This window comes from Podarcis pityusensis, assembly GCF_964106645.2.
Source record: "Podarcis pityusensis genome assembly, chromosome: 12".
NCBI classification, from domain to species: domain Eukaryota; kingdom Metazoa; phylum Chordata; class Lepidosauria; order Squamata; family Lacertidae; genus Podarcis; species Podarcis pityusensis.
Genome location: NC_138037.1, coordinates 20937406 through 20956972, shown reverse-complemented (window position 1 = coordinate 20956972; position 19567 = coordinate 20937406). Strand labels below are relative to the sequence as shown.

Genomic DNA, 19567 nt, shown 5'->3' with positions numbered 1-19567 from the left:
ATGGTAATTTATGGACCTAATAGGTATCTAAAGCCATTTGCACATGTTGCTATGCAACCAGTCCATGCAGAACGTGGGCACCCTATATATAGAAATGAGCAAACCAGTGATATTTTAGGGAGCGGGCTAGCAGGCGGGGCCCATTACAGTCATACCTCGTGTTACGTTTGCTTCATGATATGTTTTTTCAGGTTGCGTCCCGTGGTTACCTGGAAGTACCCGAAAGGGTTACTTCCAGGTTTCGCTGCATGCGCAGACGCGCAAAATGACATCATGCGCAGAAGCGGCAAATTGCAACCCGCACGTGCTGCTGCAGTTTGCGTTTTGCTCATGTTGCAAACGGGGCTCCGGAACGGATCCTGTTCGCAACGAGAGGTACCACTGTACTTGCATCATAGGAGCCTACACAACACAAAACACTGTTGCTGTATATAGGTTTTATTTTGTTTTTTATCTTATATTTTGGAAATGTACAGGTTTTTCCCCTTTAAATTTTCTGGGGGCCTCCAAGAGAGAGGGCCCCAAAGCTATAGGTTGTTTAGCTTATACGTAAATCTGGCACTGGGGAATGCCCTTTGGCCAAACAAATCTGTTGGAAATGGTGAAAATATTTGCAGAGGCGATACCAGCAATGAATGTTTCCATCCCCCAAGCACAGTTACGTGCACGATGCGAGTCGACTTGTGAGTTAAGCGGTATAAAGCTTGGGATGTAAAGTGCTGAGGGGTTAAAGATGTGGTTTAATAAAGAAGATTTACTCTTAGCAGGTGTGTTGGTGACAACCACAGTGAAATAGGAACAGTGTGTTTACACCTTTGGGCCAATAACATGCCTCCGCTTTTGGGAGGGTGTCTGTCCTGGAACGACAAAAAATTAAAAGGAAAAGTACTGCAGATGTAAGTAAAACACACCAGTTTAGAGAAGGGCTTGACCATTGGTCTGATTTGATACACTGGGCAAAATATATTGGATATAATATACAACTTAACTTGTGGGGAAAGTTGCAGAAAGTGGGTTTAAAATTTACGGCTTGTTGTGCGCTGAAAGAGAACTATATGAAAATGATGTACCATTGGTATTTGACTCCTATATGATTAGCAAAATGTATAAAAACACTTCCAATTTATGCTGGAAGTGTAAGGAAAAAGAAGGCACGTTCTACCACATGTGGTGGGCATGCAGATTGGCAAAAGAATTCTGGGAAATAATATATAATGAACTGGGGGAAAAAATGTTTAAGACAAACTTTGCCAAAAAAACCTCGAATCTTTCTTATTGTGAATAATAGGAGAAATAACAAAGGACTTTAAAAGATTGTTTATGTATGTGACGACAGCTGCAAGAATGCTTTTTGCCCAGAAATGGAAGGAAGAGAAGGTCCCAACCAAAGGGAAACCATTATGATGGACTATACCAAAATGGCAAAAATGACCATGAAGATCAGACACTAAGATGACAAGAAATTCAGCAAAGAGTGGGAATTTTTTTTAAGAGTACCTTAAAGATCATTGTCCGGTCACGAAGAGTCAGACATGACTAAACTGTTGATTTAAAGCAGAGTCCCGTGCCCAGCGGAAGGATGAGGAGTACGTGCTGCATACTCTTGGTTGCTTTATTTATAGTTCAAAGCTGGTATATTACAGAAAGACATCTTGCCTCTGCTGGAGCAGAAATGCATCCTCTCTCCTCGACAGCTCGGAGAGAATCACTAAGTGAAACAGCAAAGTACAGTGAAAAACAGGAAACCAGTGTACGTCACATCCAGTCTCCCTTTCCCGTGAGAAACTCCAACAGTACAGACTGTGGAATGTAAACACCTGTCTCGTGACAAGCCCTTTCGCTGCACAGTGAAGGAAAGCAGAAACCAACATCCTCCCCCTTTCTGTGAACATCACTGGGCAGCGTGTTCGTACAATATCAGTACAAACCCAACTTCTGCACATAGGTACAGTGTTGATCCCTTGATACAATCTTGGACAATACATCAGCAGGAATTTCATTACCTGGCATATAGGACACCGTTACGAGTCCCTTCTGAATACATTCCCTAGCATGCTGCAACTTTAATTGCAAGTGCTTCGTGCTTTGCTTACAACCTTCAGACTTCAGCAAAGCCAAACATGCTTTGTTGTCCTGGTAAACCTGGATTGGACATTTGACAGGAATTTTCATATCTTTGCACAATTGTACTAACCATTCACAATCCTTAAGTGAATACGATAGTGCATTCAGTTCGGCTTCACAAGTACTTAAACTAACTGTTGTTTGCTTCTTGCATGACCAATCAAACAGACCTTGATTGTACATGTAGCAAACTCCAGACGTACTTTTCCTGTCTGTAGTGTCACTTCCAAAACTTGCATCTGCAAATATCTCAAGACCACCAGACTTCTGATTGTTAAATCTCAGTCTGTAATGCATAGTGCCTTTCAAATACCGCGCTATGCGTTTCAGAGCTTTCCAATCCTTGACACTAGGATTGTTGACTTGTCTGCTTAGCAAATTACAGCTAACAGCAATGTCTGGTCTTGAACATCTGGCAATGAAGTTTAGCTTGCCTAGCACACTTCTGTACAGTGTAGTGTCAGAAAATGCTTCTTCAGTGTCATCTACCTGATAACCTGTTGTCATCGGTGTGTCTACAGGGTTAGCATCCATCAGATTTAGTTTGCTTAACACATCAGCAATTTTCCGTGACTGGTGTACTAGAATGTTACCATCTTGATCTCTCTCTATTTCCAGAGATAGGTAGTTGTTTACCTCACCAAGATCTTTCATGTCAAAGTGCTCTTTCAGTTGAGCTAGGGCGTTATTGTACATTGCGACATCTTTCCAAAAGAATAATAAATCATCAACATAAAACAAACAGTACAGTTTCTTTTGCCCCTCCTCTTTGACAAATACACATGGATCAGCTTTCCCTTGCTGAAAACCTAGAGAAAACAATACTTCAGTGAGTTTTGTGTGCCAACACCGTGCACTTTGTTTGAGACCATAAAGGGATTTCTTCAGAGCACAAACAAATCCCTGTTTTACCTGTACGCCATCAGGTGGAAGCATATAAAGTGATTCATCCAGAGATCCGTACAGAAAAGCTGTATTAATATCATGGTGACTAATGTGTAGATTTTCCTCTGCAGCTAGCTTGAGCATAAGCCTAATGCTTTCATATCTCACTGTCGGTGAATAGGTCTCGTGATAGTCTTCACCTGGTACCTGTGCAAAACCTCTGGCTACCAATCTGGCTTTGTGTCTGACTATCTTGCCATTTTGATCTGTCTTCGCTTTGAAGACCCATTTGCTTCCAAGCAGTTTCATTCCTGGAACTACTGGAACTAGCTCCCATGTTTTGTTCCTTTCTAAGGAATCAAGCTCAGCCTTCATGGCATTTAACCATGGCTCAGCTTCCTTTGAATCCAAACCCTGGATGTCTTGGAAACTTGAAGGTTCAAATACCTTCTTGGAGCTTTTAACAGCTGTTACTGCTATCGTAGCAAACTCATCAGCAAATCTCTTTGGAGGTCTGCCTTTTGTGGCTCTCTGTGACCTACGAATTAGCCTTAAGTCTTCAACACTCTCCTCTTCCTTCTTAGGAGAAAAACGACCTACTATGAACAATGGTTCCTCCAATTCTTGATCAGAGCTTTCAGAGGGTCGCATAGAGGCTTTCGCACTCTTGAAATCCTCTGAATCACCCGATTCAGTTTCAGATTCAGACTCAGAACCTTCATCAGTGGGTGTGGGTTGTTGTGGTTGCTTTTGACTATCCTCAGTCTCATCACCGTCATCAGGATAACATTGGAAAATTCCCACATTCTCCCCCCACTTTGCATTGTACTCAACACTTCTCGTGAGCTTAATTGTCTTAGAGTCAGTCATCATTATTCTGTAAGACCCTTTCTGATAACCTAGAAAGATACCATGCAATCCACGCTTGTCTAACTTGGAGTTTTGCGGTGAGCGAACCCACATGTCAGAACCAAAAATCTTCATGTGTTTGATGTATGGCTTCTTGCCAAACATCTTCTCATAGGGGGTACAACCAATCGCTGAAGATAACCTGCGATTGTAACTGTAAACAAAACACGAGAGAGATTCGGCCCAATAACTCTCTGGAAGATTGGCATCATGCAGCAAGGTTTTTAACCCTTGAAGCAATGTCTGATTTGCCCTTTCCGCAAGTCCATTCTGCCATGGCGAGCGAGGACTAGACAAATCGTGTTGAATTCCTTTCTCAGTCAGAAAAGCTTCAAACTGCTGAGAAGTGAATTCCCCCCCGCGATCAGTGAAAAGAGTCTTTATCTTCTTACCGTGCACATTTTCCAACCAAGCACAGAATTCCTTGAACCTAGGAAAAGCCTCTGATTTCTGCTTGAGATTGTACACTAAAATATATCTAGAAAATGCATCAATGAGAACCATGAAGTATCTATTTCCACCCAAAGAGGGCGCTAGTGGTCCAACTAAATCAGCATGAACAACCTGGTATGGTTCCGTAGCTTGCCTACTAGACACCTTACCTTTCGCAGCCATTTTCACCTTGTTTGCTGCGCATGCTTTGCACTTCATGTGGTACCTGCAGGGTTTAATAGTCATACCTTCAACCAAGGCAGGCATTTTAGATACTGCCTCAAAATGCAAATGACCAAATTTTCTATGAAAATCGTGAATACATTCTGCATGCAAACTTTTGTTAGAACCTGCAATGCAACAAGTGTCATCCTGCACAACATCATCATAATACAAAACAAACAAACGATCAACATATTCAGCATGCAATACATAATCATTTTTCTTTGTGATGATGCACTTCCTGTTCTTGAAGGAAACGTCAATGTTCCGCTCATTCAGCTGTCCAACGCTGAGCAGATTATGTTTGGCGTCTGGCACGTAAAGCACATTTTGTATCGATAAGTCCAAACTGTGAAGAACAACAGTTCCGTAGCCTTTACTGGGAATAGTGTGGTCATCCGCCTGGTGAATCGCACCTTCCTGCGGTGTAAAAGACACAAACAGTCTCTTATCGTTGCACATGTGGTGGGTTGCCGCTGAATCAACAACGAAGAAAGATCTAGACGTCTTCTGGACCTCTGCAACCTTTGGAGTGAAGCGTGAAACCATAGCCTTGTGCTGCGTTGTCCTAGACACCGGACCTTTGCCTTTGCCTCGGCCTTTTCCGCGCGATGAGCTTTCGCTGCGCTGCTCTGTCTTGGCCCTGGGATATCTGCATTCCCTCTTCATATGGCCTAGACGTCCACACGAGTAGCATTTCACTGCCTTCAAAGCTTTGGCGCCATCTGGTGGTTCCACTGCACTATGGGATGACGTCTGTGAAGACTCCCCCTTGCCCATGCAGCTAGCACCCCGGCGATCTGCTTCATTTAAAATCACGGCAGTTACATAGTCCACTGTTAGCTGAGCGGTTGGCTGCACAGCAATCTGGGTTGCAACAGACTCCCAACCTGAACCCAAAGATTGTAGTATCATGAAAGAATACACAGCCTCTGGAAAGTTGAGTCCTCTCTGTTGCAGCTCATGTCTCAGATTTTGCATCTCCATCAGATGTAAACGCACATTTCCACCTTCAGCAAGAGCCATATTATGCAGCTTGTTAAAGTAAAACATAGTGGATCCAGCTTCTGTCCTTAAGTGAGCCTCTCTCAAAGCGTCCCATATTTCTCTGGCTGAGGTCTTATCACGCAATAGACAGAGCTCTTCCGGGGATACTATCAATGTAAGAGTTCCCCTTGCTTTGGAATCCTTAGCTTCCCATGCATCTGTAACTGGAACTGGGGGGGTTTCTGTAATCACCTCAAACAAACCCTCTTTCCGCAGAATTGCCTCTGCATACAGAACCCAGTCGGCATAATTTTTCTTGTTGAGCTTAGGAATCCCACAAGCATCCTGAAGGGCCATCATGACTCTGGCATTAGCCTTCAGCGTCATATATGCTGCTTTAAATCTTGCTGCGTCACTGCTGCAGCTGCTTTATTCCAAAAGCGCACTTAAAAGTTACTTTCGATTTCCCCAGCATAGTGACTTGTGCCTGGGAGCCTTTTGCCTATTCCCGGCAAAACCGGCTTTAAAAGATCAAAGTCCAGCCATAAAGCCATAAAGCCATTAACTAGAAGCTGGCAGGCTGCCCGGAGCAGTAGCACATACCTCATCAATCACTTTTACGCGCAGAGCAGATTCCGATCCGATCTGTCCCTCTGCATTCCGATCCTTTGCCGGCACTCCGATTCGACTTCTGGAGCCCATAACCACGTGTTGATTTAAAACAGAGTCCCGTGCCCAGCGGAAGGATGAGGAGTACGTGCTGCATACTCTTGGTTGCTTTATTTATAGTTCAAAGCTGGTATATTACAGAAAGACATCTTGCCTCTGCTGGAGCAGAAATGCATCCTCTCTCCTCGACAGCTCGGAGAGAATCACTAAGTGAAACAGCAAAGTACAGTGAAAAACAGGAAACCAGTGTACGTCACATCCAGTCTCCCTTTCCCGTGAGAAACTCCAACAGTACAGACTGTGGAATGTAAACACCTGTCTCGTGACAAGCCCTTTCGCTGCACAGTGAAGGAAAGCAGAAACCAACATAAACGACTAAACAACACAAAGATCATTGTAGATATTTTAAAACTTTAGCAGGATTATTGTAACACTTATAATGTAATAAGACTAAATTTAAGAAAAGGATTTAAAATGAGTTTGAAAAATGTAATAAGATGCAACAGAAAAATAGATAAATATTGGAAAGCAGGGGGTGAGGTGGGGGGAAGTCTGGGGATTCAAGAAATCTCAGGTGTGAAAAAATTGAAAATGTTTTAAATGTATAAGAACACTGTTAAAAAATGAAAAATTTTATATATATATATATATATATATATATATAGACAGACCATTGGTCTGATTATGTGAAATTAGTAATAAAAAGTATTGCAAGAAAGACCTCAGTGCAACAGTAGCCTCTTCCTCTTGTGGCTCACATCAGTTATGCATAATCTGTGGATTTAAAAGGGTAAATAAATTATGTGAACAAATTTGGTTTGTGTTCACCATTCCTGAACCTGAGTTAACACCTGAATGGAGGGAATTTCTGTATCTGTGTCCGCTCAGAGCAGAATTCTTTGGAGGAATATAAGAGAGTGTTGTGTATGTGCAGAAATTAGCCTATTGTCCTGAGGTAAAATTTACTTTCTGCCTTCCATCCATTTTGCCCCGGCCCTGCCCACCACTGGCGTGTGCTCCCCCACTCAGAATGTCGTCCAGAAGGGAAGCTTTTCTACTCCCTATTTACATTGTATACTGCAACAATGAATAAAAGTAAAGGTAAAGGTACCCCTGACCCTTAGGTCCAGTCGTGGACAACTCTGGGGTTGCGGCTCTCATCTCACTTTACTGGCTGAGGGAGCCGGCGTTTGTCTGCAGACAGCTTCCGGGTCATGTGGCCAGCATGACTAAGCCGCTTCTGGCGAACCAGAGCAGCGCACAGAAACACCATTTACCTTCCCACCGGAGCAGTACCTATTTATCTACTTGCACTTTGACGTGCTTTCGAACTGCTAGGTGGGCAGGAGCTGGGACTGAACAACGGGAGCTCACCCCATCGCGGGGATTCGAACCACCAACCTTCTGATGGGCATGCCCTAGGCTCTGTGGTTTAGACCACAGCGCCACCCGCATCCCTGCAAAAATGAATACAGTACTGTAATATTGAAGTTTCACACTGCCCTGTCTTAACATGGAAATTCCCTTCTCACAAAGAAGAGAATCCAGATTCCGTGCTGTTGGAATTTCCCTGCTGCCAAACTTCACATTGACTGTCCTGTGTCTTCTACTTATGGGAAAGAATTCTGGACCGGGGGAATCTCAGAATACAACCACCTCCAGTTGAAAAGGGATTTCTTGATTTGCCTCTTAGAAGCATTCATACCACCACCATCAACGCAGACAGTGCTCTCTCCTTTCCACACCGCATCCCCTTATACATATATTATATCGTTTCATTTCATTTTGCCGCTGCCATGACTTAGAACCTGAGGAACAGCTAGGGCAAGAAGCCAGGAGTTTCTGCTAAGATTAAAGGGCAATCGCCACAGCATGTTGTTACAGAATGAGTTCAAACAGTCACCTGAGCAATCTCTATCCCACATTAATTTATTTTGGGTGTACCATACTATCAGCAAATGACTGAAATATGCTTTGCCAAATAAACATGTATTGTTTTGGAGTCTTGTAACAAACCACAACACATTTCAAGTGAAAATTTTACACCAAGTAATGTATTTACATAACATAAACAGGAAGATTAGATAGCTATGGAACGTAAGGAACAACTGAACATATTCCTTCAATTTAACAAGCTATTTACAGGCAATATAGATTGATTATGGTTTTTCCTTCCATGTTCACAATCACTAGTTCCATTTTTCATTCTAAAACCTCAGTTTCCCCATAACATTTCCTTCTAGAAAATGGAGTTCCTCAATCTTGTTTCCATATGAACAATGTTTTCCTTAAACACTGGGTGATTTTTCAATGCCCTTGCTATCGTTTTGGTCCTCTTTGTTTGAAACTTCACCACAAAACCCAAAGAACGTTAAAAATACAGGAATAAAAACGAGACCGTGAAGAGACCCGAAAAAAATAACTAGAAACATTATCTTAAAAAAGGTTCTAAAGACGTAAGTGGATGACATGGGCAGCACCAGGATGCCCACAATGGTGGAAACAGCGGCCTGTAGGATAGGGAAACCAAGGCGGTAGAGAGCTTCCACTGCCTTGTCGTTCACTTTGGGTTTCTCACTGGAAACAAAGGCATAGGAAATATGAGCAGAGAAGTCTACTGAAAACCCTATGCAGATAACAAGGTTGATCATAGATATGGAGTCAAGATTCACATTCCAGAGGGCCATGAAACCAGTAACACCGACAAAAACAGATACAATAGTAAATGTTACCCACAGAGAGCAAAGAGGATTGGGGATGAGCAGCAAGGAAGTTACTAACATGGCACCAGCAGCAATCAAAACATTTTGAATGGTGTATTCCATTATTACAGCAAATTGATCAAAATATATAAAAGCTGGATGATAAACCAATAGTGGCGTCTCACAGTCCTCAGCAAGTTGTCTCATTTGGTTTAAAAGATTTTTCTCATGTACTGCAGTAGTAACATTGACGGTTTGTATGAAAAACCGTGATGCAACTATTTCAGTAGCACTAATATTAACATCCCACTCATACTCTGGATTTGCTTGGAAAAGAGTCTTTAAGTTAGTCATAAATGACGTACGGTCATCTAAATTTAAAGATGCCCCTTTTGCAACCATTTCATAAGTTCTCAGCCATGACTCCGATAATCTCTTATCCACATAGGAGGACTCTTCAAACAACTGCATGCAGTTCTCTAGATCTGCACGGACAGATGAATTCCAATATGGTATGCTTTCTGTAACAGCAACCATGAGCCTTGGGCCATACTCAGTAAAATGTTTTTCTTCTGAGTCATAATACGCAACGACATAAGAACGATCTACAGCTAGGTGTCGAACATTTATACCTTCTTTAAGTTGACTGCACCCGTAAACACTACTAACCAGGTATGCCAGATACAGGACTACCACAGACAACTTGGTCCTGGTGTGCATCAGGAAGGGGGCATAGTGATTTCTAAAGAAGCCATACATGGGATGTTCAGTCTCTGTTCCAGTGGACTCGTCGAAAGCCCCTCCTATACAGCACCTGTTATACATATGGCTCTTTGAATCCTGAGGCTTATCCATCACTTTCTTGAATGTGAGCCAATGCTTGTTGCTTTCTTCTCTTCGGCCATTAAGAGCAAGAACTGCCCCAAGGAAAGTCAAGTTGTAGATGTAGCAGAACACAAAGGCTGTGCCCGTATACAAACAAAATGACTGAATAGACACAAGGGAACTTTCAACTCCAATGTAGAAGGCTAAAACGTCGGTAAGTGTTGTGATGGTAACGGAGACAGCTGCCTTTGCATAGGTGTCAGCCATCCGTTCTGTGACTCCCTTCTTCACTTTAGTCTGCTGCCAGCAGGACACGAGGATGAACATGTCATCAACACCAACCCCTGAAGAATAGAAAAATATTTAACATACCAGTTCCAAACATGCCATAGGAGAACAATATGGATATTTACTAGGGAAACACACCTAGTCATTTATTGACAGTGGTACCTTGGTTCTCGAACGCCTTGCGACTCAAACGTTTTGGCTCCCAAATGCTGCAAACCCAGAAGTGAGTGTTCTGGTTTGCGAACGTTCTTTAGAACCTGAACATCTGACGTGGCTTCCGATTGTCTGCAGGAAGTTCCTGCAGCCAATCAGAAGCCGCGCCTTGGTTTTTGAACAGTTTCGGAATCTGGAATGGATTCCATTTGAGAACCGAGGTATGGCTGTATTTACAAATCGGAAACCTACTTTTCTTTATAAAATGATATTTGAGTGCTTTACAAAGAACGTTCAGGAATTTATAACAGCAGGGATGGAAAAGCATTGGCTTGCGTAAACACACTGCACACAAAGCAAGCTTTCCTTGTTCCACACAGGTTTTCATTCTGGCCACATTCCCCTCCTGTAGGAGGAGCAATCAAGTCCAGATCTGCCCTTTGCTAATAAATGTTTTGAAGGCGTGTGATGAAAAATGTGTGCATATGCCCATTGACAGCATCATAGAATTATAGTGTTGGAAGAGATTGGAAGAGACATCTGGCCCCGCCCCCTGCAACACATGTGATATAAAACTTTTCTGCTTATGCAATTTCAAATAAAAAAACAAGAATTAGCATTAAATTCTCCAAGCGATCACAGATTTATATGGAATTACTGCCCAATACCTACTTTAGGCACATCCATCAAAAGCCCAATGGATAAGGCGGCATGAGGAATGTATACACTTACCAAGTATAAGAAAGGGTGAATTTGCGGCTGTGATAACAAATGGCACCCCACAAAACAGCAGTAATCCAAAGCTGCTGACAACAGATAATCCTGCTGACATCACCCCAAAAATTGCAATCCAAATTTTTGTCCGTACACAATCCATCCTGTAAAGCAGATAAAGAAGAATTATGTTTGGGTTCAGAGTTCCGTGGTAATGTGCCAATTTGCAGCTTCCTTGAACAAAATGACAGTGCCACACAGCAGTTGCACGTATTTCTTACAACTGTAAGAAATAGAAATACTCTAGGGTTTAATAATGATGGAGTTCACAGATGGCGAATACTTGCATTTTTAAGAAACTTATCTTTATGATTTGTAAAGGAAACCTTTGTATGGGTTAACACTTTATTATCTCTTTGGAACTGTGCTGTACCTTTGTCCTTTGGTTTTTACGGGCTGTGACGTTTCATAGGTTACATTTTTAATTTGTTTTATTTTTGTTATTATTGCACTTTTTATTATTAACTTTTATTAAATTTATATACCGCCCTTCAACCCAATGATCACAGGGGAGTTCACAATATAAGAACTGAAAAATACATACTAAATCAAGAAAATATTATGTGGGGGTGGGGAGGAATAAATAGAAACAGTAACTTTGAGAAATTGAAACTAACAGAGAGTGAACAAGCCACTCTAGCTATTGAGAACATTGCCTCTTCCGTCTACTAGTGGGCTTCACTCTACATAGTAGGCCTACATTTGGGCCAGATCTCTGACTCCATTTTGCTGCAGTGTTTTTCATGAGACTTTCACTTCATTTGCTGAGTGACACTTTCCCAATTAGCTTTCAATACAGTGGTACCTTGGGTTACAGACGCTTCAGGTTACAGACTCCACTAACCTAGAAATAGTACCTTGGGTTAAGAACTTTGCTTCAGGATGAGAACAGAAATCGTGCTCCAGCAGTGTGGCAGCAGCGGGAGGCCCCATTAGCTAAAGTACCTCAGGTTAAGAACAGTTTCAGGTTAAGAACGGACCTCCAGAACAAATTAAGTTCTTAACCGAGGTACCACTGTACTGGGATTTCTTTAAGCAGATCTATCCATCTACAATACTTCACTTAACTATTGCAGATCTACCTGTGATGGTGGGGTGGGGGGGACAGGGATTTTCCCTCCCTCTCCAAAGAATTAAGGTGGGGAGATTACCTTGCACATGATACAATGGAAAAGAATATTGTTAAAAAATATGTGACAGAAACCAATGGGATCACGCGCTTGGTAATTTTTCCAAATTCTTTCTGTCTGGATTCTGAGGAAAAATAGGTCACCTGCCAAGTGAGGAAAGAAAGAATAAGACAAACTATTGCATAATAGATCTCTTAAGATGTAGCTTAATATTCTGGAGGGTATCAAGGCTGGCTAAGAAAAATCATAAAATGAATGGTTATATTGTAATTTCCTTCACTGCATTATGTAAACAACAACAAAACAACAACAACAACAACAACAACAGTTAGTTGGAAGCTCCAGAAAGTGGCATCTTCATTCCATGGAAATACTTTTTGCACAATAATTAAAAAAACTCTCTGCCCAGTTTTTTCAAGCCTGTTTAATTTCAGCAACCCTACATGTGTCCACTGAGAAGTACATCACATTTTACTTCCATGTTTAGCAGACATAGGACTGAAGCCTAAAAAAAGAATTCCTCTTACATATTAGTTTAATATAATCTAAAAGATTGAGGGTGGTCTGATTTAAAGCTCTGCCTTTGCTCATTCTGGGTATGGAGGGAGGGAAGGTTTCCAGTGGTTGCTCATCTTCCACTGCTCCCCTTCAGAGCACCAAGCCATTCTTTAATAAAGGATATGCATATTTTTAAAATGTGTATTTTTGAGGTTAGAGAATATAGGTCATGGCACCCACGTGCATCTTAATCATAACGCTGGACTCTGATCTCAGGCCTGAAGAGCCCTCTGATGTCTATTTACCTGGGCCCCACAATATTTTATTCAAGTTGGCACCCTTGGCTGTATGCATATAAATTCGTTATTATATTGTTATGCAAGGGGAGGGTTGCATCCTGCAGGTGCTAGCTAGCCCCATCCTAACATATAAGCCACAGAGTCAGCGCAGCTCTGAGCTTCCTCCGCATCCCTTTTCCGTCCCGGCTTTTGGATGGCAAGGCTGGGGCAGGGCCTGTCCTGCTGCTTCTATTGCCCTAGGAGCCTTTCGGGCGAGGAAAGCCAACCCACGCTTGAGAACCTCGACGGCTTTTTATCAAAACTAAGGGCGCAACTGCGGAGCACAAGGCAGCGCCGTCGCAAAGCGGTCTGCCTGGAGCTGCGCGCCTTCCGAGACGTGCACGCGCGGCGCTTACCCGGGTGAAATGGAGGTTCATAGTGCCCAGCACGACGGGGATGCGCTCCAGAAAGGTCTCGATCCAGACCTTGCTGGCCTGTCGCTGCGAAGCTCCGTCCTCTTGGAAGAAGTAGACGAGGCGCATCGCCCGGGCTGCCCGGACGGGGCGCGCGGTGCCATTTCCCGGGCCCAGCACGACGTCGCCCAGGAAGTAGCCCAGGAACACGTGGCTCTGGTAGAGCGGGAAGGTGAGCGCGGGCAGCAGCGTCTCTATGGCGGCCGCGTCGCCCTCGACGGCGGTGATCAGCGGGTTGGGGCTCAGGCAAGTGTTGTTCCAGCGCGCGCAGAGGTCCGCGAAGTTTCGCTCGCCGGCGGTCATGGCCCGCACCGCCGAGTCCAGCTCCAGCAGCTCCGTGAAGGCCGCCTTGGTGAGCACCGAGTCGCTGCCCCCGGAGGCGGAGGCCACGGCGATGAAGGAGGCGAAGGAGCCCTCGGTGCTCAGCCTCTGCGGGGAGAAGCGCCGCGCGTCGTCCGTCGGGAAGTGCGTCCGGATAAAGCAACGCTCCGCCTTGGCGGGGCCCCCGACGGGCGTGTACTGGCCCTCGATGTCGTTGGCCTCGCGGCTGCTCAGCATCACGAAGCCCGTGCCCAGCCCGACGGTCAGCGCCACGGGCGCCAGCAGGAAGGGCCACGGGTGCGCGCCCACCAAGGCGCCGAAGCAGCGGAGCGCGCGCGACAGGGGCCGCTCCACGCAGTCCGTGTGGCAGCCGCGGGGCGCCATTGCCCAGGCAGCCGCGACGTCCGGGCCGCGGGGCGGCTGCTCTGCGTGGTGCGGCCGCTCTTCCCGGCGCGCCGTCGGAGGGTGGGCGCCGCCGTCCGTTGCCCGGCGGGCGTTATTTCGCCAGGCGGTGCTGCGTTCCAGTTCCACGCGCCCCCCGCCGTGGCCTCCTTCTGCTCCGGCTCCCAAGGCGCTGCAGACTTGGACGGGAGGGGCGGCAGTGGGGGGTGGACGTCATATATGGGGAAAGCAGGGCTGGCCCTCTTCGGCCCCTGCTTGGGCTCGCCTTCTGTCTATCTAGCAATGTCCACTTTTTGTGCAACAAATCTTTTGCGTTGTTGGAAATGGGAAAGATATTCGCAGCAGGAACTGAAGGTTTCCATCCCAAGCAGTTAGAGTCGACATGAGTTAAGCTCTATAAACTTTGGGTGTAAAATGCTGATGTATTAAATATGAGATTTAATAAAGATTTTCTCTTAGTAAGTGTATTGGTGACAACTACAACACAGTGGGAATAGTGAGTTACACCTTTGGGCCTGACACCCCACCTTTGGGGCGGGTGCATCCAAAAGTTGTTAAGCTTCTTTTAGGGAGGTCGCCTACAAATCTGCCCTCTGCCTACCCTCTAATCCCGTGCTGCCCTCTGACTTCATGCTGTCCATTGCAGACTGTGCACACACATACACGCCCCCCACCCCAAGCGACAGCTTAGACACTGACACACAGGATGAGAGGCCAGGAGTTTCTGCTAAGATTAGAATGCAAGTACTGCAGCATGTTGATACAGAATGGCTTCAAACAGTCATCTATAAATAGGAAGATTAGTAGAAAGGGAAAATGGATCATATTCCTTTGGGTTGACAAGCTATATCTAATTTCAAGGCCTTCAGAGGAGAGATGGATTGGCTTTAGCTGAAGGTAGCTTTGGTGTACCTTCCCATATTGACGCTAGGTAGTTTCATAATGTTGTCATCTAAAAGCCAAGTTCCTCAATCATGTTTGCATATAAACAGTTTTTTCCTTAAACATTGGGTGAATTTTCAGTGCCCTTGCTATTGTTTTGGTTCTGTCTGCCTGAAAATCCCACCACAAAACCCAAAGAATGTTAAAAATACAGGAATAAAAATGAGACCACGAAGAGACCTGAAAAAAATAACTAGAAACATTCTCCTCAAAATGGTTCTAAAGATATGGATGACATTTATAGCGCAAGGATGCTCACAATGGTGGAACAGCTGCCTACTTGGACTACTGCAATGCACCCTACGTGGGGCTACCTTTGACAGACAACAAGGTTATCATGGATGAACAAGGTTGATCATGGATATGGAGTCAAGATTCTCATGCCAAAGGGACATGAAACCAGTAACACTGACAATAGCATATGCAATAGCAAATGTTACTCACAGAGAGCAAAGAGGATTGGGGATGAGCAGCAAGGAAATAAGTACAGTGGTGCCCCGCAAGACGAATGCCTCGCAAGACGGAAAACCCGCTAGACGAAAGGGTTTTCCGTTTTTGAGTTGCTTCGCAGGACGAATTTCCCTATGGGCTTGCTTCGCAAGACGAAAATGTCTTGCAAGTCTTGAGATTTTTTTTTCGCTCCCCCCCCCCTTTATCTAATCTGCTAAGCCTTTAATAGCCTTTAATAGCCTTTTAGCAGCTAATCCGCTAAGCCTTTAAGCCTTTAATAGCCGCTAAACCGCTAATAGCGCTAATCCGTTAAGCCGCTAATAGGGTTGCTTCGCAAGACGAAAAAACCGCTAGACGAAGACTCTCGTGGAATGGATTAATTTCGTCTTGCGAGGCACCACTGTACAGTGGTACCTTGGGTTAAGAACTTAATTCATTCTGGAGGTCTGTTCTTAACCTGAGACTCCACTTTAGCTAATGGGGCCTCCCGCTGCTGCCGTGCCGCCGCCCTGTGATTTCTCTTCTCATCCTGAAGCAATGTTCTTAACCCGAGGTACTATTTCTGGGTTAGTGGAGTCTGTAACCTGAAGCATCTGTAACCCGAGGTACCACTGTAACATGGTTCCAGTAGCAATTCCAATCATCCCATGGCTGCGGAAGTAGCTGCCCCGTTAAATCTGCTCAGTTTTTTAGTTCCTCGTCATTATAAATCTGAACATTTAGTTCACCATAAGCAAATACTTACTCTCTTGTTATGAATAAATCTGGCAAAGAACTAAGAGTTGTATTTTCATTCACCAAAATGATTGTACTGCATTCGATGCAAGAAAGACTACCGGTAGTTTCAGTTCACAAGTGAAGATGCTGTACCAACACTGCTTCAGTCTCTATTCAAATAGCAGGTAGTGACATAAATTGCATGCTGTGCTCTCTTCTGATCTCTTTATCTAATGCTTTGGTTGTAGCCCAGAGCAATTATTAGCAATTGCACCTTGTAACATGAAGAACAGATATATCTCAAGAGAGGGAGATTTGACACTCCTTAGAGAAGGAAATTGTATGTGCTTAAAGCTATCTTGTGTATGTATTTAAAAGGGATTGTTTTGAAATTTGTCTGGCTTTGGGATGCAAGTCATATATAAGGTTTCTCAATCACCTCATCTGTTGGCTCATGCCTTACAGCTGGGATGGGGGACCTGTACCGATGTTGGTGGACTCAGATTCTCATCCGCTCCTGCCAGCATGGCCAGTGGTTAGTGATGTGTGGTGGCAGGAGTTGTATTAAACCCACTATCTCAGATATGTAAAATTAAATTGGCCACACGATGGCACCAAATACTCAGCTGTAAAAAACTGATAGTCATTCAGAATAGTCAGGATTGTTGACCACCCTTGAAAGATTAGTTTGTTGACTTACTTAGTTTTTAAGTTTTGTTCTCACACCTTGGTGATGTTTCCAAGAAAACGTTCCCTTTAAGCTAACTCTGTAGGCACCTTCACATTTCTGATGGTAAAGGTAAAGGGACCCCTGACCATTAGGTCATGACAGACTCACTCTGGGGTTGCGGCGCTCATCTCGCTTTATTGGCTGCGGGAGCTGGCATACAGCTTCCGGGTCATGTGGTCAGCATGACTAAGCCGCTTCTGACAAACCAGAGCAGCACACGGAAACACCGTTTACCTTCCCGCCAGAGCGGTACCTATTTATCTACTTGCACTTTGACGTGCTAGGTTGGCAGGAGCAGGGACTGAGCAACGGGAGCTCACTCCATCGCGGGGATTCGAACCGCCGACCTTCTGATCGGCAAGCCCTGGTCTCTGTAGTTTAACCCACAGCGCCACCCACATCCCTATTTCTGATGGTACATCTGCTGATATTCCTAGAAACACACCTGCCGAGGAATTTCAGACGCATACCTTCTAGCTTCAAATATTGCTCCAGTCTGACAAATTCTAGTTTCTTGTACCCATGGCTTATTTCATGTGGAACCGTTCACACGACAAGATAGTTCCATGGGGATGAACATGAGAATGCAAAAGAAAAATCACTTGAGCAGATAGAGAACTGAGTAGTCCCTAACCCTAACCAGACTTACTAAGGAGCAAGCTACTATGAGCAAATTTATTCATTTATTTATCAAAGGTATATCTGCTCTTTCTCCCAAAGGAGTCCAAGGCAGCAGCATTAGAACTGCAGAAAGTTAGATTTGATTGCTGTTTTGGCAAAGGTGGAGCTTTAGAAATTATCTGCTTTGAATAGTAAGCACTTTTACTGCAGCTACTATATTATTATACCATCAGCTTCATGAAGTGTAAGATCTAGGATCTGAAATATATGTCTGCATGGATATGATTGGCTGCAAGTACCTGGCATCTGTGCACGGCATCCTTCAGGCAGCACTATATGTTCATTATGGTAAATACCATTGTAACATTTGTGGATCAATAGCAAACATGCAGGTTTGAGGGAACAATCCTAAGCATAAAAAGCAAAGATAGCTGTGTTTGTCTCTTAAATAAAAACTCAAAAGTCCACACACAGGTAATGCCTTTAAAAACAACAAAAAACAAAGCATTTTAAAAAACAACAAAGAAGGGGCAAATTTTCAAGTTCTCAGGCAAGACGTTAGCACAAAGCAAGGTGTTGCAAGAAGCACCCTAAGCATAAATTAATCACAAATTACACATGAATGTAATGCTACTGTTTGTTCTGTTTGCTGCCACAATGTTTTCTGAATGCTGGCGGTATATTTTGGCCAACAAAGAAGTAAATGAGACACGGCAGGACGTTCTTCTAAGTAATCATGCTTAGGATTTGACTTCATGTACAACATTTCAGATTTGTGATCCCTCTATGGGGTATTACCATGAGAGAAGCAGAAAAGATAGATAAGTAATTTTTTTCAGAGTGACTTTGGAAATAAAAATGGCTTATCCAGACATTTCCAAAATTCCTGCCATGGTTCCAAAAGTCGGAAGGTATATTGTGTTCAATAGTTTTCCAGAAGAGAATCCATAATACACTGCTAGAAACAAAAATGAAAAAGGTACTGCTGAAAGCATGTTGGGCATTTGAGCAAGGAATTATTAGGCTGTCGGGTGATTGTTAAATTATCAGACTGGTGAAGGGTGCCATTGAAAGGGTCACTGGGAATGATTGATTGCACCACTTAGCTATACCTTGGTGGAATAGATGGCTAATATTTTATTTTATAATATTCTTTTTTTATTTCTAATTATTAATTGGCAGAAGTCCCGAAACAATAAAGAACACGACCAAATAATGTATGCGCTGCACAGGAAAAACAAAGCAAGCTAATATGCACATTCTATTACAAAACTATGCTTTGGTTTTAAATCATTATTAGCCACTTTAAAGAAAAGAGGAATGCTTCCCTGAGATCGCAACCACAGTGCTTTGTTTACGTAAAACGTTGCACTACATGTTGTTCTCCCCGATAACATCTCTTCAATATTTCTTTAGAGTTTAGACATGAAACTATTTTCATGTCTCTAGGAGAGATGTATTTTCTTCTTGGAACTTTGATTAGAGTTAATGGAAATTTGCTTGTGTGTAAGAATGTGGTTGGCAGGGTCCGCCTTGCTTGTTTAAAGTTTAGGCTAAGGATTCAAGTCAAAGAAGAATAGTTACAGAAAACACACAGAATGAGTGGGAAAGAAGCCAAACACCTTAATCTTTGAATTTAGGTCCAGCATAATCATAGGAACACAGTGGCTCAGTTTGCATATCAGGGTTAAACCATATTTAATGGTTTACCATGAACATAGAGATTACTTCTGCTTTTCTCCTTCCACAGCACGTACGAGTAGCTTAGCACTACATCTGAACAGGGGATCGTGGTTTGACTTAAACAAACCAGGAACGTTAAGCGAAATCTGTGTTTCAAATAGTAGTCTGTTTTGAGAGAAGCAAGCTATGATCCATGTTTCACACAAAACACTAAGCCAGGCATCGTGCTTTGTTGCTTTTGCTTGCTCTGTTTTATTTATTCCATGTTTTAGCCTTCCATTTCTCCCTTTTTGAGCATAGGATGACTTAATATAACACTAAAACAACCACCCAATACAAATAAAACAGCCTT

The 19567-nt window shown here is 43.6% G+C and overlaps 1 protein-coding gene and 1 long non-coding RNA gene across 2 annotated transcripts; both read right to left on the bottom strand.

Moving 5' to 3' along the window:
• Window positions 1-422: 422 nt before the first annotated feature.
• Window positions 423-6744, bottom strand: LOC308459714. Its single transcript, XR_013978290.1, has 2 exons — window positions 6596-6744; window positions 423-1536 (listed from the first exon to the last, which is right to left on the bottom strand). It is a non-coding gene; the product is annotated as an uncharacterized lncRNA (long non-coding RNA).
• Window positions 6745-8139: 1395 nt separating this feature from the next.
• LOC308459695 (patched domain-containing protein 3-like) lies at window positions 8140-14079 on the bottom strand. Its single transcript, XM_080975280.1, has 4 exons — window positions 13293-14079; window positions 12122-12243; window positions 10929-11074; window positions 8140-10099 (listed from the first exon to the last, which is right to left on the bottom strand). Exons 1-4 carry the CDS (start codon window positions 14052-14054, stop codon window positions 8517-8519), a joined length of 2613 nt encoding a protein of 870 aa, XP_080831406.1. The 5' UTR covers window positions 14055-14079; the 3' UTR covers window positions 8140-8516.
• Between the last annotated feature and the right edge of the window lie 5488 nt (window positions 14080-19567).